Source organism: Calypte anna, chromosome 5A (genome assembly GCF_003957555.1).
Source record: "Calypte anna isolate BGI_N300 chromosome 5A, bCalAnn1_v1.p, whole genome shotgun sequence".
Taxonomy (NCBI): domain Eukaryota; kingdom Metazoa; phylum Chordata; class Aves; order Apodiformes; family Trochilidae; genus Calypte; species Calypte anna.
Window position 1 is genome coordinate 20,650,042 of NC_044251.1, and position 24,294 is coordinate 20,674,335.

General features: G+C 39.2%; 1 protein-coding gene across 7 annotated transcripts in view; it reads left to right on the forward strand.

The window, feature by feature from the left end:
* The window catches only part of TTLL5 (tubulin tyrosine ligase like 5), a 135,460-nt gene that overhangs the window by 29,808 nt on the left and 81,358 nt on the right, over positions 1-24,294 (forward strand). For 6 of the 7 annotated variants that reach the window (XM_030452274.1, XM_030452280.1, XM_030452279.1 and 3 more), the window contains exons 12-23: positions 467-574; positions 9,779-9,860; positions 11,281-11,342; positions 12,093-12,184; positions 14,938-14,979; positions 15,783-15,866; positions 17,905-18,018; positions 18,394-18,485; positions 19,083-19,145; positions 20,070-20,108; positions 21,023-21,168; positions 22,248-22,536. In XM_030452274.1, coding sequence (XP_030308134.1) covers positions 467-574; positions 9,779-9,860; positions 11,281-11,342; positions 12,093-12,184; positions 14,938-14,979; positions 15,783-15,866; positions 17,905-18,018; positions 18,394-18,485; positions 19,083-19,145; positions 20,070-20,108; positions 21,023-21,168; positions 22,248-22,536 — 1,213 coding nt within the window. The remainder of the gene's footprint in view (positions 1-466; positions 575-9,778; positions 9,861-11,280; positions 11,343-12,092; positions 12,185-14,937; positions 14,980-15,782; positions 15,867-17,904; positions 18,019-18,393; positions 18,486-19,082; positions 19,146-20,069; positions 20,109-21,022; positions 21,169-22,247; positions 22,537-24,294) is intronic. The other variant, XM_030452275.1, reaches the window with a different exon arrangement.

Genomic DNA, 24,294 nt, shown 5'->3' on the forward strand with positions numbered 1-24,294 from the left:
CAGCTGCTTTAGAGGAAGGTGCAACATCACAAAATAGTTCTCAGAAGTCGCCAAGAAAAACTTTTGTATCTCAGTTGGTATGGCTTATTCTCTGTAGTTTAAGGGCTTATCTCACTAACCCCCTCTTGTTTAATCCTTTGTAATACTACGAGTGGGTGGTGAGCAGACTCCAGCTGACTTGTGCTGATGTGCTTGCCACATGTTTCTGCTTACTTGCATTTTACATATATCCATTTCTATCACTCTCATTTGTGAGCATTTTTGCACTAGGATACTTGTGCATGTATCTAGATACTTACGCTTGCATGGATTTCTAGACGCCATGGCTTTGTCATCCATAGGCTCTCATGTGCTTTGGTTCACAAAGGTATCTGTCTATCTGCATAATCTCATGCTCTTTTAGATATTGTATGCTACTTAACAATCTACTTTTTTCTTTTTTTTTTCTCTACTTCCCTCCTTGCAGAACTGATGGCCAATGTGGAGGACCTGATTATCAAGACCGTAGTTTCCGCTGAGCTGGCCATTGCCACAGCTTGTAAAACTTTTCTGTCACATCGTGGTAGCTGCTTTGGTAAGGCCCTGGAAGCATCTTTGTTCATTGGCTGTTGAGTACTGTTTGAAATGTCCAGCTTTAGGAAACTTCCAGGAGGCTACCAGGAAACTTCTGCTGTGGAGAAACATTCATTCATTATTGCAAGGATTTTTCTCAGTATAGGCCTATGTGGAGGCAAGGTATGTTGAATCACAGTTGCCACTGTGCTAGTGTCATTCATCAGAATCTCATGCTAGAAAATGGGATGATGAAAAGGGACTAGAAAGGGGACTGGAAAAGTGCTGGGAAGTTGAAGTTACTGACCCACTAGCACCCTTGAAAAGGCGCTGTGGGTGATTAAACATCCCTTTAGATTTTCTGTTGAGTCATCTAGTCCAACATAGTTCTGTATTATTGTCCTACACACATCTGAGGACTAGGAAGGAATGTGTAATGTAGTACCTGGAGTGACGGTCGTGGGGCTTGTGCTTGTGCGAGAGTAACGCATGGTGGCGTCAAAGCCTATTTCTGGCTGAGGCTGGATGCAGAACTATGTGCTGAAAAAGGGCTTTGAGAACTCGCTGGCAGCAGCTGCTGGGAGTAGGTTCAGAAAGCAGCGGCTGGTACCACAGTGTGCCTTGTCCCGCTTTCCAGTGGCTCCTTCCCAACCTTCCCTAAAGAGGCCTCCTTCTGCTTTTAGCCACCCTTTGCTCATATGGATACATGCACAAAAGGCAAGGGAAATGAGTCTAGAATTATTTTCAGTGCTTAAACCTGAGACCAAGCTTGGCTTAAGTAAGCTATCTTGTATTTAGATTTTGAGATTTTTATATTTAACTAGCTGTGACAGGTAAATCCATTTGCATGGTCCTTGCATTGCACTTGAGTATTGACAGTTCTGCAGCTTTCAACTCTGACATAAATGTTGTCATACTGGGGTAAGAGGTGATGAAGCAGTCAAGAATCAAGGAGGAGCTATGGCCCACACATTGTTTGGTTACCTGCCAAACTATCTACCTCTCTGAATATAACTTCTCCTGATTGACTCTGATGCATTTGTTCAGAGTTGGAGAACCTCAACCCACAGGGGATTTATGGCTTAGGTAACACTACTACTAAAGTAGCAATTTATCAGCTACTCCAGAAATACCATAAACTGTATTTAAAAAAAAAAAAAGCGCACTAATAACTTTGCCTCTTTCTGTACTTCTCTCTCTAGATTACTCTGAACTGTATATGGAAACTAATGTTCCTCATGTACTTTCTGCTGGGCCTGGCTCTGAGGTTATCCCACTTCCTGCTGCCTCCCCAGGGCTGCACTAACCACCCTCTCAGATGCTCCCCCACAAATAAACTGTTTTGTTCCATTTATTTCAGTGTAAACATCAATTAAGAGCTTCCCAGGAAAGAAAGCTTAAGTAGGAGCCATACTGCTTCCCAAGGGAGCCTGAGGCATTTCTAGAGCTCAGTACTTTCTGCCACCTTCCCCCACAATTAAGTGGTGGTCCTTGTCCCAAGGATTTGAACTGCCCTTGTCATGTTGTATGGATCATTCTTCATCCATGTGTCTTTTTCTAACACTCTTTGGTTGTGCCACTTTTACCCCCTGTCATAAAAAAGGCAGTTTTTCTAGTTGGAAATGTTTAGAATGGCTGAACTCATACATGAGGAAGAAAAGAGGGAATGAAGACTTCAAGGCAGCATGCAGAGGCTCCCTAGAGCCTTTTTTGTTTGGTTGTTTTGTTTTGTTTTTCCTTTTTAGTCTGTGGACTATGAAGTTGCATCCATGTCCTGAGAAAGTCTGATAATTTGGAAGGTATCTCAGACTCCAGAAACCTGTATTTGAGATTCATATGCAGAAATAGATTCATATTTGGAAAGCTTATAGAAGGCTATAACTGTCTTACTGTATATCCTACTTTACTTTTTGTAATTGTGTCCTGAGGAATAGGACTACAGCGCAATTGATACCTTTTTCCTAAAAATTAAATCTCAATTACTTATTTGTCTAGACTAGGTTGCCAGCTTTATTTCTCTAACAGGTTAGTGTACTGCTGTGGCCCTTTGTTCCGTTCACAAGAAAGTGCTTGTTTGGTTGTTGTTGTTGCTGTTTTTTAAGTGTAATTTACTTGTTTTCTGGATTCCATTCATGACTTCTTCATGTTCTAAAATAAGACTGGTGAGACAGTCTGTATGGTTCCAGCTATCTGCGCTTTCCTAGAAAGAACGAATGGTATGTCAGGATGATTCTTCTTGTAATGTCAAAGTGGAGTGCTGATGACAATTTGTGGAAGGATTGTAGCAAGTCCCCTTTTGGCCATGTCATGTCAGCTGCTTACCACATTCTAGTAATAATAAGTTCTCAGAGGACTTGGGATGCTCAGTAGCTTTGTTCCTCTGAAATATATATCACAGAAAGAAGTGTGAGTACTACATGGTTTTGTTACAGCCTTGTTCACACATTAATAACTATGTGTTCTCAAGCCTTTCTTAATGTAAAGTAATTCTTCAAGTAAAAATTGTCTTAATCAGTAGCTCCAATGGAGGGCATGCTGCAGGACTATGAACCAATGCATTGTCCTGAAGCTGGTTACCAGATGAGTTGTTGCCTTTGGAACTTTCTTTAAGAGAAACTGTATTTTGCACTGATTTTGAGGGACATAATAGCTCAGTGGGAGCAGGAGGTACAACAGGCATACATATACGCAAGCTGATTAAAAACTGCATTGTACCTTCTGGAGTAAGCACTTTGGGTAGGCTACAAATGGCAGTGAGATCTTTGTTAGACTGCTTTCAGACAGTCTCTGTAGTGTGGTTTAGTAGAGGATGAAATGAAGGCAACTGGGTACACCACATATTTTTGCCAGCATCCAGTGTAGCACTGTTTTCTGAACTTACTGAAACTTACTGAAGAAAATTTAGGTTCGATGTTTCATTCCCAGTTCTAGTCAACCCAGCAGCGACACTGTTGAGCTCTTCTGCAGTCAGGCAGGTAGGGCAGGATAGGATAATAGGCATGTTTGTTTGCTGATCCCATCAAAGCCCTGGGTTTCTTGGCTGTTCTTGTCCTAAGGCTGAATTGGGCAGACTTATTCTTCTAGTCACATTTGCATTAAGATGGTATAGTGCAAACAAAAGGATTACTGTGCTACTGGAGTCATGCTGACCTGGAGCTAAATGCTTTACAATGTCTTCATTTGTATCTAATCACCAGTTCTCAGCCATCTATGTTGATGTTCTTCATGAGCATTTAATTTTTGTAGTTGTAGTAGTTCACTTGTTTGAGTAAGAGTGCTGACCTGCTCTGTAGTGGACTTTGTACAATGGACAATGTACAGTGGACAATACAAAAATTGAGATTCGTAAGGAATTCCTGTGCAGACTTGCTTGACACGAGTATCAGTGAGTTCCTGATCAGAGACTTTAGTCAGCCATACACATATCCTGTATGTTATTCAGGTTTCATAGATGGCATGTCAAGAAAAAGCCGAACAGGTATTCCCTACACTTATCTTCTTATGCAAAGCTTAATTAATTCTGGTTTTGTATCTGTACTGTCAGTCTTTGCTTTAAAGTCAGTATATAAAGATGCCATTTTGAATTAAAAAAAAAAGTTGTTCTTAGAGCTTTCTGGCTACCATCAGACTCGGGGGAGCCCTGTACCTTTCAGAACAGGTCTTTTGATGACCCAGTGTGTCAAGGTAGATTTTATAACATATTTATATCTTCAGAATTTAGCAAAGCTGTTAGCTGAGGAGTAAAACAAGGTCAAGGGATAGGGCTTCTAGTGATAGCTTCTGTTGGAGTAGGGGTCTCTCCCTGCACTGTTTTCCTTAATTGTCACTTCGTAGCTTTAAATGGTACTTATCTGATTGTTTATGATTTATTACCCAGAGGTCAGCTGAAAAAGTCAGGATCCATAGTGGTGCAAAAAGTTTCTGGTTTCCTTAGGAAGCTGCTCTGGGCTTGGCAGCACCAATTTTCTTTCTAAGGGTGCTGAGGCAGATCTCAGAAGAATTAACTCTTTCAAAAATAGCCATAAAGAAATTACCAGAATTATCAGTTTATCATCAGTAGACTTGTTTTGCCAAAATCTGAATTAGTCCTGGCTTCACATTCCATCTTCTACTGCCATTGGTTCTTGTAGTGACATTAAGGTCTTAGCAGATGGATGAGAATATAGAAGTGAAGAACACCAGTTTCTTGTCTCCTCGTTTGCTTGGGGCAAAGGATGTTGGAGTTCAGGAGCTTGAAATCAGAAGAACTTGGGCTGATGAAGTCGGGAAACATTCTCTCTCCTTCACCTCATGTACCCATGTGTCTATGGAATCAGCTGGCTTTTTATTTGATCTACCTGCTACTGCATTTTCTTAATTTGGCCACCTGAATTTGTTGAAGAACACACAGCAGTATATCTACTCTTCTGTTCCTCAGTGACATAAGAGAAGTTAAATTGTGTCCAAAAGTGGTTATTGGGATGTTAACCTCTTTTCTCACTATTATCTTATGTGTTGGTATTCAGAACGTTCTCCTTCTTGGGTGATAATTTATTTGCCCTGTAAGATTAGGATTATAAATGCTGCCAGTTTGCACCAAGACTCCTGTTCATTGATGTTAGCCTTAAAGATGGCCTCATTACCTTTTCTGACTTCAGAGTAGAAGGGTGGTACTGATGATGCTGTTACAGGTGATGAGCACAACTGTAGTCTTCTCTTCACCAAAGGAAGTAGTTGTTTATGTAGAAAGAGGGCAACCAAGACGGTGAAAGGTCTCAAGGGCAAGACTTCGAAGCAGTGGCTGAGGTCATTTAGCATGTTCAGCTAAGAGAAGAGAGGGCTGAAGTGTGACACCATCATGGCCTACAACTTCCTCAAGGGGGGCAGCAGAGGGGGAGGTGCTGGTCTCCTCTTTCTGGTGACCAGCAGTCAGACATGAGGAAATGGAATGAAGCTGCATCAGGGAAAGTTCAGATTGGACATTAGGAAAAGGTTCTTCACTGGGAGGTTGGTCTGTCACTACAAGGTCCTCAAGGAAGTGATCATAGCACCAACACAGTCAGAGTTCAAGAAGCATCTTGACAATGCTCTTAGTTATATGGCTTAGTTTTAGGTAGTCCTCTGAGGAGGTTACCCATCCTTATGGGTAACTTCCCCTCCAACTCAGGATGGTTTATGATTATGAAATTAGCCTACTTCTGAAGCCTTCTATTGGTAATCTGACCAAGTGTCCTTTAGGAGAAGGTGAAAAGGCTGAAGAAGTCATCTTGTAAGCGAAAGGCTTTCCCTGGTTATTGTGAGGAAAGGGCCTCTAAGTGAAGTAATTACACGTTTGGCCAAGCTAATATAACAAACTCTGGCAGGTGCACGCTGCATCTCAAAGCAAAGATCACCATCATGTGAAACAGTTCCATCCCCTCTTGTTGGGTCCTTTCCTGTAGTAACACTGGGATGTATAGCCTTTATCTAAAAAAAGGAAGTGAAGCTATATTACTTGGAGTGCAAGGGAAATTCCCACACAAGATGACAGCACCAAAGCTTTTGATATCCAGAGCAGAGGCTTCTATTCTATTCCTTGCTATGACACAGTGAGGCCTTTTGCTTATCAAAGCCTAAACTGTTATACTAGCCTATTGTAGAGTAACAGGAATTATTTGGGACCTGATTGTGATAGCCCCCAAGATGTAAATTTGCTCCAGTTAAGATGTGCGCTACTGGTTGAAACATGTACCTCACTAGCTAAAGAGTTGGAGTTCATTGATGGATAAAATGGAGTTCATTTACAAGATACTAGGTAGTCTCTGAAGCCTATGTTCAACAAAGCTGTTATGCCTGTCACTATACTTTGAGAAGATTTTTTTGTCTTGCACTGACTGCTGCTTTGGATGAAATCAAATCACAGTTAAGTTCTAAACAAGCTTCTTGATGCATGTTGTCTATAAGCATGGTCTGCAGGGTACCTTTCTATAAAGCACAGAAAAAGTAGGAAGGAAAAAAGGATGTCGTGAATTTCAGTGGCACAGGTGAAGTTCCTTGCATTAGAAATGTCTATATACTCCTGCTTAAAATGATCAGTTTTTATTGCAAAAGGAAAAGAGCTGTATGCAGCTACTGTGCAGCTTTTTTCAGTATGTGTGTCCTTTCATAACCTCAGATTGCCTCCATTCAATTGCAGAATATGTACTTTGCAGTAAAATGCCTTTTTCCCCAGTGAACAAGCTGAAAACAAAGACCAGAATTATAGCAACCCTCTAGGAATTGAGTTTATTCATTCTATGCAAAATCACAAAAACATTCTTTGCCCTACCAGGATATCACTTGTGACTTAGTTTTAGGTTTACAAAGAATAGCAGATTCTTTAGGGATATTTTCTAAAGGAGCATGCCAGTGCAGTTTTTACTAGATTATAAGCCATATATGTAGTACATGGTATTTTACCAGAACCAAATAGGTTAAGACCATGTGTCTAGTCTTCCTCTTAGTCTTAAATAACAACACTGGCAAAAAAAATCTCCATCTGAATTGTTGGTGTTAGTTACTTCAGTCAGAAGCTAGCCTTTCTTATGGGAGGGTGGGAATCTCAGTCATCAGTGACTGCTCTGGGGGCGTCAGAGGGGAGAAGCAGGCTATTCCTGCTGAGTCTTGGCAACAGCTGTTACCTCCTGATAAAATTCCAGCCTTGAGCAAACTGAGGGTGAAACATGTTTTTGTGGATTGTAGTAGCAAGAGGAGAGGAGCAAGGGAACTGTGGAAGCTTGATTTCTTAGTTTCTGCTGTTCTTCTCTTAATAACAATAGTGATACAAAGTGGGTTGTAGTAAACCTACCATTGCCACACCCTGAGGCATGCATTTGTCTTTCATTCTGTTTAGTTTACTCTCTACAGAGGGAAATGGCAGTCTTGCTTAAGTTGGTAATTGCAGAGGATTAACTTCTGTTTTTGCTGTGATCATGTATCTTTGTGCTGCCTATGCATTTTTAATTTTTTTCTAATTTTTTCACAAATGGTAGTGGAGTTCTACAGTAGAAATGATACTTCTGTGTATAACCCAAGTAGTGCATTTTCCAAATGTGGAAGAGGGCCAAGGAGATACTCTAGGACAGCTGAAACCACATGTTTTTTATCTTCTGTTTGTGCCCGAGTATCCTGGGCAGGTTTGAGGCCCCCTTTGTCCTAAGGTCTATGTGGGAACCTGCAAGGCTTGATTCTATTGCCAGAAAATGGATATTGCATTGTTCCTGATGCCTTGAGGTAGCAGCATCATCAGTCTAGGGATTATAGATATGACCTAGAATATGTGAGATCATGGGCATTATGGAGCAGCAGTGGAGTTTTCCTAGGAGACCCTAAGGCATTGCAGATGGCATTAAATGTATCTGTTTAACAATGGAATTGTGACAACAGGGATACCCTGAAGAGCTTACTGTCCTAATAAAGAAGGCAGACATAAGAAAAAAGAGTGTAAAGCACTGACAGCATGGTCAGGGCTAACTAAGATCAAGAGATTTCCCATATATATTTCTGTAAGTGGATGGAGTAAGTGAGTAACAGGGTGGGAAAGAGGAAGATTTAAAGAACAAGAGGTTTGGAAGGGAGAAAAGTGTGGGAGAGGAGAACAAAGCCAGAGAAGCCAAAATACTAGCAAAGGTCCTTTTCAGGGCAGAGGGGAGAGAATAGCCAGCAGCAAAAGAAGCTGCAGCTAGTCAGAACAAAATGCTCTGCTTCCTGACTGAGGTTGGTAGGTTGCAGACCAGCAGCTGTCACAGGCCCACATCAGAGAAGTCTGCCACGGGCTGCCTATTCACTGGAGTTTGCTATGCCATTAAGAGACACAGGTCTTCACCAAACCTGAGACTGTATTTTGAAACAATGCATTAAAATAATCAGAAGTTGCTTCTGGGTCGAAATCCTTAGCTAATGTTTACGCTTACGATTCCCACCTCCTCCTTTTCCCTCTACTGCAGCCTTTCCTGTCTGGGGAGCAGGAGAGCCAAACATGGATTCAGCCTCATTTCTTTGGATTGGACCAACTCCTTAACTCTCTGTTGTTTTGCTTCCCACTCAGTGTCTGGCTTCACTGTCTAGAAAAGTGAGCAGGCAATACTCACTCTGCTGACATGATCTCCCTGTCCAAGTCCCCCCTACAGCTCATTAACTTCCCATTATAAACTACATGAGCTCTCGCACAGCTGTCCACATAGGAAGATCTTGTCAAGGAGTCCAGCTCCCCGGAGCCAGTGTCCACGTCAGGCAGGCGACAAAAGGATAAGGCCAGAATTCAAGGAAAGCAGCATGGCAAAGAAATTCTTCTGCCTTCACTCCAGGCACTAGGGGACTGGTTAATTCCATGGAAATCCTTTTTCTCTGCCAATACCCTGTTCTGTGGTGTTTTGAAAGAATGTGCGTAGGTTGCCCTGAGGATCACTAGCTGTATTTCTTAATGCTGGAAAAGTGAATAGCATTAACACCATCTTTAGATTTAAAGTTGTCTTTGCATAGAATCCTTCTTGTGACTCCTTCCAAACTAGAACATGTGTATAGAGTGAAATAGTAAAATCAGTCTTGGAATAGGAAGCTGGCTTCAAATGACCTTTGTAGAGCAGAACACATTTAGCACATGTAATATCTTAGAAATGTTTTAGAACAAAACTGCAAAGTGGCAAGCTGTAATTAAGATAAAGACTTATGGGAGGTTGTCCATGTAGGTGGAGCTGCTGAGGAGAAGACTTTAACACTCCTATGGGGTTATTGCAGGAAAACATACAAAAACAGTAAAAAATAAGCTCATGCTTAAAAGAAGCAAGATGTTCTATAGCTGACTGGAAAAATGATCGTAAGGATTAAAAAGTGAAAAGGAGAATGATGTTCCGTTGTTTCCAGGATTCAGTGGAAGAAATAGGTTGTACCTGCTGTGCTTGTGTCAATTCTACATGATAACAAGTAATAAATTTTGCATGAACTACAGTTTGTGGACAGCAAAGAGTTTATTTTTCTTTATAATACATTTCTAGAGACTCATTTATTGTTCCTTCTTTCCCTTCCCCCCAACAGAATATGTTTAATCTTCATTCTGAGGAAGTGAAATTCCCCACTTGAGAAATGTTACTATTTGTTCAGCCCTAGAGAGTTCGCTGGATTTCACATAAATTGTGTACATATAAATGACCCAATAGAGACTAATGTTGGACCTTATCTAATGTTTAAAGGTGCAGTAAGGAAATCTTACAGTGCCCACTGTGTTTTTTAGAGCTGTATGGCTTTGATGTCCTTATTGATGACACTCTCAAGCCCTGGTTATTGGAAGTGAACCTATCACCATCATTGGCCTGGTAAGTGATTCTCTGTTTAATATGAGGCTATGACTGTTGCTAGAGATGGTTGTCCTTGAAACTTGTAGTCCTAGGAGGGTGTAATTTCATGATGCTTGCACAGTATTTGTTCCACTACTAGAGGATAGTCCTTTGTTTTTCTTTTTGCATAAACAAACTTATTGCAGCAGTAGGTTTTGAAAGAACACTGTTGGGATTTCAGGGTTTTTTTAGTTATTTCTCCTTTACAGTCTGTCATCATTGTTAACACTCCATAGTCTCCCATTGTAGACAAATTTTGAAACTTTACAGGCAAATGGGTGGGGTTTCAATCTGCTTGGCTGAATAGAAACTTTAAGATGTTGAAGTCTAAGCAGAGTTAAGGCATTATGCTTGACTTGAGTACAGAGGTGTCTACACGGGATCAAATTTTTGGCCTGTTAATCTTTAAGATCTTATGAGTGAGTGTTGTGTCAACCCTTATGCTGACCTTCATACTCTAATGAAGAGGATTTGCATTTGTAGAACTCCAGTTAGGTGTGTTTTCTGGACTGTTTTATTATTGTTTAACTTTACAGGAGCACAGATGCACAGTACACTTTTGTAGTACTGTAATATTTCAGTTATGATGGTATAAATAAGCTTTATCTTCCTGGAGTAGCTATATCTGACCTTCCTTGTGTTTTGTTTTGGTTTTTTTTTTCCCTCTTCTTTATACCGCACAGAAATATTTTCACACACTGTTCATAACCCTAGCTTCCACAGTACTGTAGCATTTTATTTCCTAGTTTGGTGGTTTGTGCTCATATACATACACACCAAATTATTTGCATACTTTACTGCTTAAAACTCTAACTCACATCTGCATTCTTTGCTCCATTCTGTTATGATTGCCATTTTCTTTATTCAAGCTGTTGGCATCTATCACTGTCCTGTAACAGACTGCTTGTTTTATCTGAACTTTATAGATTTATATTTTTTTCCACTGGATAAAACTATGGATGCTTCCCATCTGTCTGATCAGATCAGTGGCTGATCACTCCATATCTATCACCTTTCTAAGTTTTTTTCCCCATGCACTAGAGCTAATCCATCTAATTTTATGATTTTATGTGGAAGGGGCATAGGTAATTGTGGTTTTAGAGTTCTAGGACACTCAATGAAATGTAGCAGATACATTAAAATGTTTTCAGCCAAGCAGAGCTAAAACAAGGCATGTTACCACATTAAAAAGGATCAACAAAAACAGATTAATCTGATGATGTTTCATCTTTATGTATGTGTGTGAAAATCACGTGTCTTTCTTCACATGTTTATTACATCTGTATAAAGGATCAATATAAGGAAACTATATTGAAAGATAATCTAGAATATTGATGCATTCCTGTCGTTTAATACTAGACAAATAATTCCTCTTGTCTTCTGTTGTATGTGGGGATAGTGATGCTCCTTTGGACCTGAAGATCAAAGCTAGCATGCTTTCTGATATGTTCACTCTTGTAGGTGAGTGTAACAAAAAGCTCCTTCAATCTTCCCATCCTTTAAAACCAATAAGAGGTAGGTTTATGAGCTGCATCTTGTTACATAAGAATAATAGAGAAGAACTCTAGTTTAGGAGAGGAACTGTATTTAATACAGAGTAGTTATATGTGAACATTTTAGCTTCAGAATAATCTGTCTGTTTGTGATGCTAAGGTGGTATTTAGAGTTCCTGGTTTGATATTTGAAGACACTATTCTGTAGCAGGTAACTTTTGTTTAGGCCTCAATTAGTACTCATGCATTTTTTGGGTTTAGTGCTTGGTTTCTGTTTAGGGTGTGTTAGAAGTGGAGTCATGATTGTGAAAGCTGTGTGACTGTCCTAGTGCATAGCACCATTTATGCGTTTCTAGTACATCTTCATTCAATTACTTGATGCAATGTATCCCTAATACTAGAAGAGGCAGAATTGTCATCAGGTAGTCTGCTCAGCTAGTTAAGAATGAGAGCCTATCTCTATGCTCCTATTCAGAAACCCATCTTATTGATTTAAGTACTGGGTTTTGAACCACATTCCAGTTTTATTCAAAAAATGTAATGCAATGTACAGTTTGGGATTAAACAATGCAAGGCTTAATGAAGAAAGGCATCCTTTATGGTCCTTGCATGGGCACATGAAAGTCACATGTAGACTGAGATCATTAAGAGGAATGCTATGTTTATATTTCAAGGTTTGCTTGTCTTAAAGTTGTGATGTGTCTCCTGACGCCCATAGGCTTTGTGTGCCAGGATCCAGGCCAACGCTCAAGCCGAGCCACTTACCATTCATCTGATTCTGTCAGGAGAAATCCATACCAGAAGCTGCAGGTAAGTGACTTCAACAAGCCAGAGCTGAGGGGGAGAGCAGGAAAGTAATGGTCATTGAATTTGGCTCACAGGTGGGAGAGCCAGCGAGTGAGGTTATCTGGATATCTAGCATAACTACAGAAGAGACTCAGAGGCTGCACCTGAGCTATGGTTCTAATAGAACTTTGGTATATTGTAGGCAAAAAGCCTCTAGAATCCAGAGCTTTATGAATATCTCCTTGTAGACAGAGTTTTTACCATTTGAAATTTAAGGCTTCTTTCCCATTCGCTCCTGGAATCTCTAACTTCCTTTCCTGGGGTCCTTTGGCTGTGGCCTCATGTGGTTTACTGTGGCTGTCCATTACCTTTTCTGCTGAGATAGTGCTTGTTTAGCACTGTAATGCTAAAGGGCAGTTGTTCTCTTTCTCTTTTTTGCTATGAAATGGATTCCTGAAAGATCTCTGGAAATATAGCACTCACAAAAGGCAGTGAAATCCTGCATGTCATTCTGTTTTTCAGAAGCACTTCTCAGGTAAACAGGCAAATGGTGTATCCTGACACTGTAGCTAATGTGCAGACTCCTGTGATGGAGCTGTGTTGCTCAAGTTCAATTAGGAAATGAAAAGTCGTTTTTGTTCAGCGACAGAGTACCAATCCATTTTGGCACAGGAAAAAATCACAAACTGCAGCATTTAGCTTCTTGTAGAACTTGGAATCATGACTCCTTGGGAGAGAGGTGAAGAGCTAGGATTTGGGGATCTGTAGGATGTGTAGCTGAGTCCAAAGCTTCCAAGGCCAATTTCACTGATAGTGTTTCATACAGGTCCTTCTGATCATATCGGTGCTTTTTCTTGAAATTAAGCTGTTGTGAAGTGTTGAATTTTAAAGAGACTTTAAACTTATAAATTTATTTTGCTTAAAACAAAACATAACACAAATAGGAGTAAGGCCTGGCCAGCTGAAATTTTCAAAGATTCGTAAGACAGTGCAGTGCTTACAAGATGGGATTAACTTACCTTTTGGGACAAGAGTCCCCCTTACCTATGTTTACCAGAACTTCTAATCCAGTGATAAAGTTTTATAGCATATTTTTCTTAAGTACCTAAGTGGAAATACCATGGCTATATTGGTGTACAGACCTTTCCATGGTTCAAGAATATTTTGGCCTGCTCTTTGCTGAATGCATTTTGTTTCAGATTGTTAGATACTTCTATCCCTATGATGCAAATGGTACTTTGAATCTCTTGTTTTTCTTAAATCCTGCATGATGTCTGAAGTTTTGATTGTTCACTTAGACCATCTTTAAGCATTCTAAAAGTTGCTTCTTGGGAAAGAAATGCAAATACCAGCATTCTTGGTCATGAGAAAGTTACTCTGTTTTCTTAGTTTTCCCATCCTAGACTACAAGTTCCTTGTACAGTTTCTTTGGTTTGGCTTTCTTGAGTTTTTCCTTGTCTGGGGAAAGTAACAGTTTAGCTGCTTTCTTTGTAAGCTACTTTGCAAGCTACTGTTGTAGATCTTTTGATTAATTGTAAGCAGTAAAGGGCCTTTGACCAGTTTTGTTAAGAAGAACTGTAGAGAACAACTTGGCAGTAGTACAGCTAGAAATCATAGAATGGCTTGGGTTGGAAGGGACCTTAAAGATTATTGAGTTCCAACCCCCTTTATGGGCAGGAACACCTCCCCCTAGACCAGGTTGCTCAAAGCCCCCTCCAACCTGGCCTTGAACAATTCCAGGGAGAGGGAATCCACAGCTTCTCTGGGCAGCCTGGTCCCACGTCTCTACCCTCACAATCAAGAATTTCTTCCTAATACATAATGTAAATATATCCTGTTTCAGTTTGAAACTATTACCCCATGTAATGTACCTGTTTGTAATCATTACCCTTGTCCTGTTGCTACATGCCCTCAAAAAGTTCCTCTCCAGCTTTCCTGTAGGCCCCTCCCAGTACCAGAGGGCTGCTGTAAGGTCTCCCTGGAGCCTTCCCCTCTTCTTCCCCAGGTAAAACAACCTCAACTTCTCTCAGCCTGTCTTCATAGGAGAGGTGATAGATAAGATCTCTTACACCATTTGTTCCTCTTCGGCATTGGAGAGGAGAAAGTCAGTCTTAGTGCCACTGCTACTTCTATGGTAATAGTTTTCCGTCAGACCAAGCACTGTCCTTAAACTGGTCTTGTAGGCCTTATGCCAGATAAGTACTGCAGGGTACTTTTTGGCATGCTGCTGATGTTTTCTACACCTGTTTTGGAATGTTAAATAGTATCTTGTTTCTCCACAAGCACTGGAATATTGTTGAGATATTAAAATGAAATGGCTTCTGGAATTCCAGGATTTTTAGATATTTATTTTTACCCCCTCTGCTCTATGAACAGTTTTACTTGACAGCATCTGTTTCTCCTTAATACACAGCTACTAAGTATTTTCCCCTGGGTAACTCTTATCTTACAAAAATATGAATTTTGCTCATGAGAGTTGAGTTCATTCATCTGTTCTGCAGAGCTCTTTTCTGCATGCTTTTGAAAATTATGTGTATGTCCCAATGCATTCTGCACAGTTGAGCACGTCTGAGATTTAGGATTAGTGTTGCATTTGGAATACATTTGTGGAGGATACAAGGAAGATCTGAACTGATACAAATGTAGCTGTTAGCTGTATCTCTGGACTTCAGTTATACCCTTTTGCTTTAGGGTACTCACCACTCCTTTGCAACTTGGGGAGGGATTATAGTGTCCTCAAGAACACAAGGTTTTTATTCTCTGTGTGTCTCTTTTAGCGTCCTGTTTCCGTGCAGATGCAAACAGCAAACACCAGACTGGTAAGTCTCCTTCAGCTCTCTCTGCCCATGTAAAGAACACAATTTTGAGTGTTACCTTGTACAACAGTTTTCGTGTGATTAGTCCTAAAATATATTTTGCAGCTGAGTAGTCTGTTAGTGGTGAAGTCAATAAGAAAAGAGGAGATGGATGGCTGCTGACATGTTTCCACTTGAAAAGCTTGGAAAAACATCTAAGGTCAGTTCTAGCAGCTTAAAAAAAGAGTAGGTCAGGTGTGCTGAGAGTCAAGGTCAGGCAGGTCAATCCCTCACAGTTTTTAAGCCTTCAAGTATTTCTCAGCTGCATTTTGAAGCAATTGGATATAGATGTTTAAAGATAAAGTTGTCACTCTGGTCATCAAATGATGAAGACAGTGGCAGTGGATTTGATATGTCATTGAAAAGCAAAGTACAAAGCCAAAGGAAGAACTAGTGAAAGCAGCAGCAAGTAGGAGTGTCACACCAAGAGGGAGGAGCAGAAGGTATTTTTATCTTGTGTACTACAAGGGATGGAAAAAGTCTGAATGAAAAGGATAGCACAAATGAATTTATATTTTTATTTATATGCAAAAGTTTGAGAGTGAACTGGGTCAAAATAGATGGAGAGATAAGACATTCTTAAGATAATGGAAAAATGTAGAACTACCATTAGTATAAGTCAGGCTGATTCACCTTTCAAAATGTCGTATTTGGCAAGCGTTAGTTTACAGTTCTGAGCACCTGGCTATGTGGAGATGCTGTAAGAATTGTTTTGCTGCTGGGCTTCTTGCAGGAATATATAGCAATGATTCTTATATTTGTTTGAGGTTTCCCAGCAGGAAGAAAAGTATACCAGATGGAGTCATCTTGAGAACCTAATTCATCCTATGTGCTGCTGTTTGTCATTCTGTGTAAGTTTAGCTGAGGCTAAGAGAAAAGAGTTGAATAATGAGGTTTCATAGAGAATAGGAAGGATCATTGTGCCAACTGCTGTCAGTGCTCAGTATAATTAGAATCATGATGTGGGAACCAGAGATACTTGCAGAATTTGGAGACAAAACAAAGTGGTTGGGTTTATCTATACTTTTTAAAGATAAGCTGGGTCAAAGAGGAAATAAGACCTTTGGGAAGTTGGAGATATTTCAGCCAGAGAGAATCCTGCAGTGAAACATGGAAAAAAGTGTGTAGGAAGTTCTGTAAAGTTAAGAATTTTTGTCTAGCATTTTGACGGTGGTGTAGTTTGTTCTAATGTAGGAGCCAGAGCATCACTTGTTGTAAGAGCCAGAGGTGTCAATAGGTAGGCATGTTTTCTGTTTGTAATCAATTAAATCCTTTCCATTGTATTGAGACAACAGAAATTATTTCTTTGAAGTATTTCCTTAGTTAAGGAGATCATATGACAGGATGAGAAGTTCCCCTAATATTCTCTTTGAGCAGCAGTTTTCATGTGATGATTGGTTACAGTAATGCCAGGAAATGGTTTTTGAGAGGAGGTTACCTAGTAGGAGATTTTAGAGAAAGTTATTAAGCAAAGTTGCTGAGCTGTGCTTTTGAAATGGAGGAAAGCTTAGGAAAAAAGACAAAAAGCTTTTCAATTTAATTCCATCTACATGATCAAGCAAACCGCTTTGACTGCTGACATTTGTATTTCTTCTGCAAATCCTTGTGTCTCCAATCTTCTCATCCAGAATATTTATTTTTCTTTTGTTTTCTTTAATCAATTTTAATTAGACTTATCAAAATACTTCAACTGGAACCTGCTATGTCTGTTTTCTCTTTGGATCTTTTTGTGCCACTTGCTGCAGTGTAACCCATTCTAGTGCAAAGCCTGTTTCTTTTGCTATTGCTTCATCTGCAGATTCTGAATAGCTGTTTTCAATTTCTAATGAAACAGAGAGAATAGGATTCAATTCCAATAGTTCTCAATAATAAAGATACAGCCTGATCTTGCCATGAGTTTTATTTGTATCTGAGTTGTGTTGGATATTCCCCTGGGTTTATCCAGCTTGAGGTTTCTGCCATGTTTTTCTCTTCTTTCTGTATTAAGAAGACTCTGCATTCAGTATAATGCTAAAATAAAATTTGAATTTTGTATAATGACATGAGACCTTCTCAGCTAGACTCTTGATGCTCTTTTTACAGAGGAAGTTTATCTGAGCAGGGCCTAAGACCAGCTAAAATGTACTTGAGAACATGTTCAAAGATTTCAGACTTGCTGGGATTTTAAGATTTCATAATACTGCTAATCTGAAGACACTTTGAATTCCTGCTGTTAGAATGAATCAGGGCTGTCCATCAGGTTAAGAATGAGCTTGAAGACACTGTCTGCAAATTATTTCTTTTTTTTAAAAATTGCATATGTGTGCATATTTGCATGGTGTATCTACATGTACATACAAGATCTGTCTGTTAAGTACAAGAAGTAGAAAATTGAGATTATAGCAGTATAGTAACAAAAGAGTAACAGAAGGTGAACTGAATTTTCCACTTATTGCCAGCTTTATCTCATCAGTGAATTACAGTTCTGTTCTAGTGTAGCACCACAACTGGAACAGAAAGCACGGTTCTGGTACAGTTGAGGTGTGAATCCAAGTGTATTTGGAGCCTGTGAGTGTGAATGCTGGCTCTAGTCCTCCTTGAGTGAGGATTTTTCAGTATGAAATGCTGGCTTTGGTGCTTTTGGATATGTGTTGTTTTTCCACAAGGGGCCACGGGTGCAAATACTGGCAGTGATGCCCAAATTGTGAGTCCTGCTGTGCTAAAAACTAGGAGTATGAACACTTAGTGCCTTGCTGTAGTGTGGGCTCTTCAACAGCTGGACTGTGGAATTATGAATTCTGGCTGTAATACTCTGGAGTGTAGATTCTGCTCAGAATGGGATCCTGGAATTTGAATGTAATAAACTGAAAGAAGAGAAAGGAAAAATCTGGATTCACACTGTCTCTACAGCGTACCCGTCCTCTGTCTGCCAGCGATGCTGAAATGAAAAACCCGGTGCCCTCAGGCAAGGAAAAAGCTACAGGAAGGCAAGGCTGCTCTGTGCTAGGTCTCTCCATGGAGGAGGTAAGCAGGCTATTAAATATATTTTATTTACCTTGGCTTTCATGCAATATGTAGACTTACTTACTCAGCAAACAGTAAATGCATGTGTATGAAAAACATGATAGAAGAAGTATACTTTTTGAAACAGAACTGATGCATTTTACTGCTGGTTCTGTCCTTGCCCACAGTCATGGCGGACATACATATGTGCTCCAAGCTGTGATAGATTTCTTATCTTATTTCAGAGCTTAAGTGCAAGGTAACATTGCTTAAGGATACCATATGTATCCATCCTCCTCCCAGGGCTGCAGTAATAGTTTTGTCAGAAATTTTTCTAGGGTTCATTTTTCTTTGTATCCATTTTTCTGGCTATTTTTTCTCTCTTTTTATTCTAAGATAAAAGTTCTTCGTCGAGTGAAAGAGGAGAATGAACGTAGAGGAGGCTTCATCCGGATATTCCCTACTCCATTAACATGGGACCTTTATGGGTAAGAAAAGAATCCAATAGGATGTCTCAGTGTTGCTCTGAAGCTCTGTGTTGAGGAATATCCTGTATAAATCCAGCAGTTTAGCAATTAGAAAGAAATGTGTTGAGGCTTTTGGTAGAGCTCTAGTGTTGAGGATGCTTTTTTTTGATCCCTTGCTTTTAACTGCTGCTGATCTGCCTAATTGCACCTTACGGAAGGCTACCAAGCATTGTTTCTGATGTTACTTTTTTATCAGAATAAAAATGTCTTCATTTTAGATCATCTATGCGTGCTACCTGGTTTTAGAACCTAGAGCTGCACATCATGTTTAGTCTGTCTTTAGGCCATAAACATAATGTAGGACTCCTTGAGTGAGTGATACGATATTACACTTTCCTAATTTTTTTCCAGTCTGTAATGTTTCTCTGTGTCTCTTGCCTCACCAGGAATTTCAGCTGAGAAGCGATAGCTCTCCTCCTTTCTTCTTTTCTGTTATGGTACAGCATAATGTCTCAATCCACTGCTAGGATGTTTGTAATAGATCATCTATTTCTGCATTATGTTGCCATTCATTGTGTTGAGCTCTATCTTTATACATCCTCTATTTTGTTTTTCTAGATCCTTTTTAGAACACAAGACATCAATGAACTACATGCTGGCTACACGTCTGTTTCAGGACAGGTAGAAGGCTTTTTTTATTTGAGAGGGAGGCAAAGGGGACAAAACGCATGAAAAGGATTGGTTCCACACTTACTCAATGCTACAAGCACCAGTCTGTGATTTACAGGAGCAGCAATTGCTACATGTCTCTTCTCTAATGTGCCAGTGACTGGGGTGGTTTCTTATAGTTTTACATATTGTGCTTTTGAATCCAAGGGCAAAATGCAAAATACACAGGAGGCATGGGAGTCACTGGAGTAAAAAAGATTACTATAGACATTAAAAACCTTCAAGCATGTAGATTTTCCAATGACAGGTTATAGGCAGTCTTTGCATATCTTTTGTTTTAGATTTAAAGTCACATTAGAGCTTGTTCCCATGTAAAGTGAGCACTGAGTTTTTCTCCATAGTTTCAGTATCCTTATCTCTTGATCTGTGCAAGCATGATTTGATGCATGATTTCTTTGAGTTTTGTTTGGGTGGAAATGACAGTTCATGCTGATAGCTGAACATCCATTGAGAGTTGTTTACAATAATTTCACTGCATATTTAACATTCTTCCTTCTCAATGGTTTTTCTTAACCCAAATTTGAGATCCACAATAAAGTAACTGCAGAGCAAGGACAAGACTATTTACTGAGGAGACAATTTTTACAGTATCTCTTCTGATGTCAGCACTGTACCACATTTGATTTTCTTTTGCTGTGTGCTTTCAGGGATGTATCTAGAGGGTAGTTCCAAATTATACCTTCTCTAATTTAAGCCAGACAGATGCAAGCATCTTGTCAGCCACTCAGATTTCCTTATTTGAAGCCTTTTTTTTTAAAATCCTTTACGATAGAGCTCATAGGAGCCTTCATAAATTTGGTCTGTTCATTGTACGTATGTAAGAATTCAGTTTTGATCCAGAACAGAAGGTAATTTTTGCTGTTTTTCCCTGTGTAGGGGCAAGACGAAAAGAGACTTCATCACTGGGAGATCCCGGTAAATGGCTTCTTAATTAAATAATTGATACTTTTAAGGATTTGTTATAAATTCAGATTTCCACAGCTTTATCTTGCAAGTCTTCGATCAATACCTTTTGGACCTGAGATCCATCAAGCTAATTTTAGAAAAGTAAATACTTTTCCAAAGTGAGGAAAGAGTATTCCAGCATGTGGAGTGGTTAAGTTTTGTTGTCTTAAAATTGCTCCTCTTAGCCTTCCTAGTCTGGAATTTCTACCGTATTGATCTCTCTAAAAAGATCCCCTGAACTTTATATACTCAAATATTCATTCTGCTAGATCAAAAAAATAAATGGAGCAGCAGGAATTTTCTGTGAATGTTCTCACTTGTATTGTAAAGAGCACTTTGATGGTTCTTTGTGCACTGGTAGAAAGTTGTAATGTTTATTTCCTTTAAGGAATATGACAGGGCTCCTTCTCCCTTGATTTAGGCAGAACTTGTAGAAACATTGTCATTTTTAACTTAGGTTATGTTAAAATTCTTCTCTCTGACCAAACAGTGAAGAGCAAGCTGTCTACATAAAAGGTTCAGAAGTCTGGACTCACATTTATGTGCTCTTACCACTCCCCTCCATCGTTTTGTTCTCTTGCAATTCAGTTTTCCCTACTAATTGTGCCTTGAGCTGCTGCATGATGGGCAGGTGCTGCTCAGTCATGAAAGCATGACAGTTGTACAATGCATTTTGGGACTCTGAGAGATGATGTTCTGTAAAGTACTTGCAAGCCTCCCTTCAAACACTGGTAGGTTTTCAACAGAGTTAAGTTGGACTCTTCATGAATATTGCCTGTGTCAGAAAAGCTGTTTCTTGAATAAATCTAAACCACTAAGTCTCATCTCATCAGGGGGAGAAGTATAAAGGGAGATTGAGGATGTCTTTATATTTTGCCTCCCAGAGCAGGTCTTAATGGAAGGCTGGATATGAGGTTGGAAACTGTGGGCTCTCATGCTCTCTTTTATGAGAGAAAGCTTGTTTCACTGGAGTTACGGGAGCGCCGGCACTCTCATGGCAAGGCTAGAGCAACGCGAACAAGATCATCAGGTACCCATGACTAAAGTCTTAGATGAACAGCTAGTCAAAAACCAGCAAGCAAGGACTTTTTCATTTGGAATATGTGTGAATGGGGTTGTTCTGGCCTTTGTTAGTCCCTAAAAGGATTCACAAACTGAAGTTAATAATTTTATGTTCAAGTGTTTATATTTTTCACTTCATTCCTCTCCTGAGCTTCCTTCCATCTTATTGTCTAGAATTTGATTTCCACCATTCCACATCCCCATGTATTTGAAGGTAATCAGTATTTTCTTGAAGGTGAGCTTGTGGTTGCATTTTGGGTACAAGAATTAAACAGTATGTGTGCCTCTTTAGTCCTCCAGCTTTTCAGAGCAAGATAAAAACTTGGGATCTTCCAGGCTGGTTCTTCTGCACACTAGTGATTCTAAGCTATGAAAAGGGATAAATCGTTCTTATCCATGCTAACGTGGGAAACACTTAAAAGTACACAGATGAATGATCCTTGCAAGTGGCTGTTCCTGAGGCCGATATCTGAACTCTTTTAATAGCTATGTGATACTGAATGCAGTGGGAGACATTGTATTTTATAACATTATTTTTGGTCCTATGTTAATATATGTGATCTTTATTGGCACATGTGGAAGTTTAGATTTCATAGCTTTGTTTTTTCTGACACAAAAATATAAAAAATTCATATATGTGTATCAAGTGTATATATATGGATGTGAGCATATATGTAAGAATAAGGATAAAATATAGGAAATTGCCTTTGCTTTTTTTGTTGTTGGTTTTTGGTTTTGGTTTTTTTTGTGGTTTTTTTTTTTTTGTGTGTGTGTGTGTGTGTGTGTATGTGATTTATGAAGTTAAGATAGGAATCTTCTCCTGTTTTCTCTGATACTGGGGAAAAAGGGCTTCTCAACTTTTTGATACACAACCAGAAAGTTATGAACAATAATAAAGAGCAGGGATACTTAGGATGCTATTCTTAAATGCTTTTCTGTCCTTCTGGCAGACAAGGATTTAGAAGTAAACCAAAGGGTTTAAATAGCAGGGCAGTCTTCCCCACTTTTTTTTCTTAACCAGTATAGGTGATTTCTTCTCTACTGCAGGGACATCAAAACCCACAAAGCTGTCCCTCAAGTCAGACACAGAAGGTGAGGAGGAAGAAGAAGTGGATGCAGGTGAAGATGAAGAGCTAGATAGAACTGTTTGTTCTTCGGACACCAGTGTGAAAAGCAAGCCAAAGCTCTCTGACATGGTGAAAAACGCTTGTAAGGATAAAATGCCAAAAGAACTTGACAGGAAAACTGAAGATGGAGGAGAGCCAATTCTTCAACAACCAGACTCAGAATCTCAGTTTGATTTGCTGCAGGTCCTTCAAAATCATGGAAACCTAAGGTGAGATTTCTGCATATTGCCTTGAATTTTAACTAGCATCTAACATTGATTAAAATACGGAGGATGTACACTTGCTTCCACATTCTTAATGAATGTGAGGAGATAAGAGGACGCTAGAGAAAGGGGCCTAGATTTTTCTGAAACTGTGGGCTGCCTTAACAACTAGTTGGCACAGAAGGGAGATAGTTGAAAGACGGACAGATAGTTGAAAGCTGACCTGCTGGATCAGTATAAAGCATAAGGCTTAGTTTACATTGTTATTGTTTAATCTGGTGGTTCTGTTGTGTTCTAAAATTTGTCTTCTCATTCTTTGCATTTCTAAAGAAATGTGTATAAACACATGTTCAACTGTCCAAAAAGGATTGGTATGAATACCTCAGTGCTGCCTCCCTGAAAAATTAGTTTTCTTTTTTTCTTTTTTTCTTCCTTTTTTTTTTTCCTTTTTTCTTTTAAATTCTTTTCCTTTTTTTCTTTTCCTTTTTTTCTTTTCCTTTTTTTCTTTTCCTTTTTTCTTTTCCTTTTTTTTCTTTTCCTTTTTTCCTTTTTTTCCTTTCCTTTTTTCCTTTCCTTTTTCCTTTCCTTTTTTCCTTTCCTTTTTCCTTTCCTTTTTCCTTTCCTTTTTTCCTTTCCTTTTTTCCTTTCCTTTTTTCCTTTCCTTTTTTTCCTTTCCTTTTTTCCTTTCCTTTTTTCCTTTCCTTTTTTCCTTTCCTTTTTTCCTTTCCTTCTTTCCTTTCCTTCTTTCCTTTCCTTTTTTCCTTCCTTTTTTCCTTTCCTTTTTTCCTTTCCTTTTTTTCCTTTCCTTTTTTCCTTTCCTTTTTTCCTTTCCTTTTTTCCTTTCCTTTTTTCCTTTCCTTTTTCCTTTCCTTTTTTCCTTTCCTTTTTTCCTTTCCTTTTTTTCCTTTCCTTTTTTCCTTTCCTTTTTTCCTTTCCTTTTTTCCTTTCCTTTTTTCCTTTCCTTTTTTCCTTTCCTTTTTTCCTTTCCTTTTTTCCTTTCCTTTTTTCCTTTCCTTTTTTCCTTTCCTTTTTTCCTTTCCTTTTTCCTTTCCTTTTTTCCTTTCCTTTTTTCCTTTCCTTTTTTCCTTTCCTTTTTTCCTTTCCTTTTTCCTTTCCTTTTTCCTTTCCTTTTTTCCTTTCCTTTTTTTCCTTTCCTTTTTTCCTTTCCTTTTTTCCTTTTCTTTTTTGATAGAATTTTTACCTCTAATAATAATTTCTGCTCAAAGTCATCACCTCCTAAGAGGAAGACAGGAAGTGACAAGTTCCTGAAACATCTCATTGCCTGCTATTGAGTATGACATCATGGAGCAGAGTGTTCTGATGCGTGGCTCTGTTGATTGAAAAATAAATGCTGGAGGCGATTGTAAAGTATAATGGCAGCCATGGTCCTACAGATGTTTAGAAGCATGAGGCTCTTACATGCGGGTAGTAAAACTGTCTGTTTGCAGATGGACAGGAAGGGCAAAAATAGTGATCATATAAAGCTACCTAGGAGGTTTTTATACCTTCTAGATAGGAAGCAGAATTATCTTTTCAGTGAAAAATGTCCAAAGGTAGAGAAAATTGTTGCTTATTGTTGTTATGTTCTTAGGTTATTTTCTGAGAGGATTTAGGAAATATCAAATAGATTTAGGCATTGTTCTGATGTATTCTTGTGGCAAGGACATTTGCTGCTATGACAGGGGAAGATTCTGAAACCTGTTTTGAGAATGAACATAGCAATGCTGTCATCTGCCTATATATAGAACTGATTCCTGCCAACTA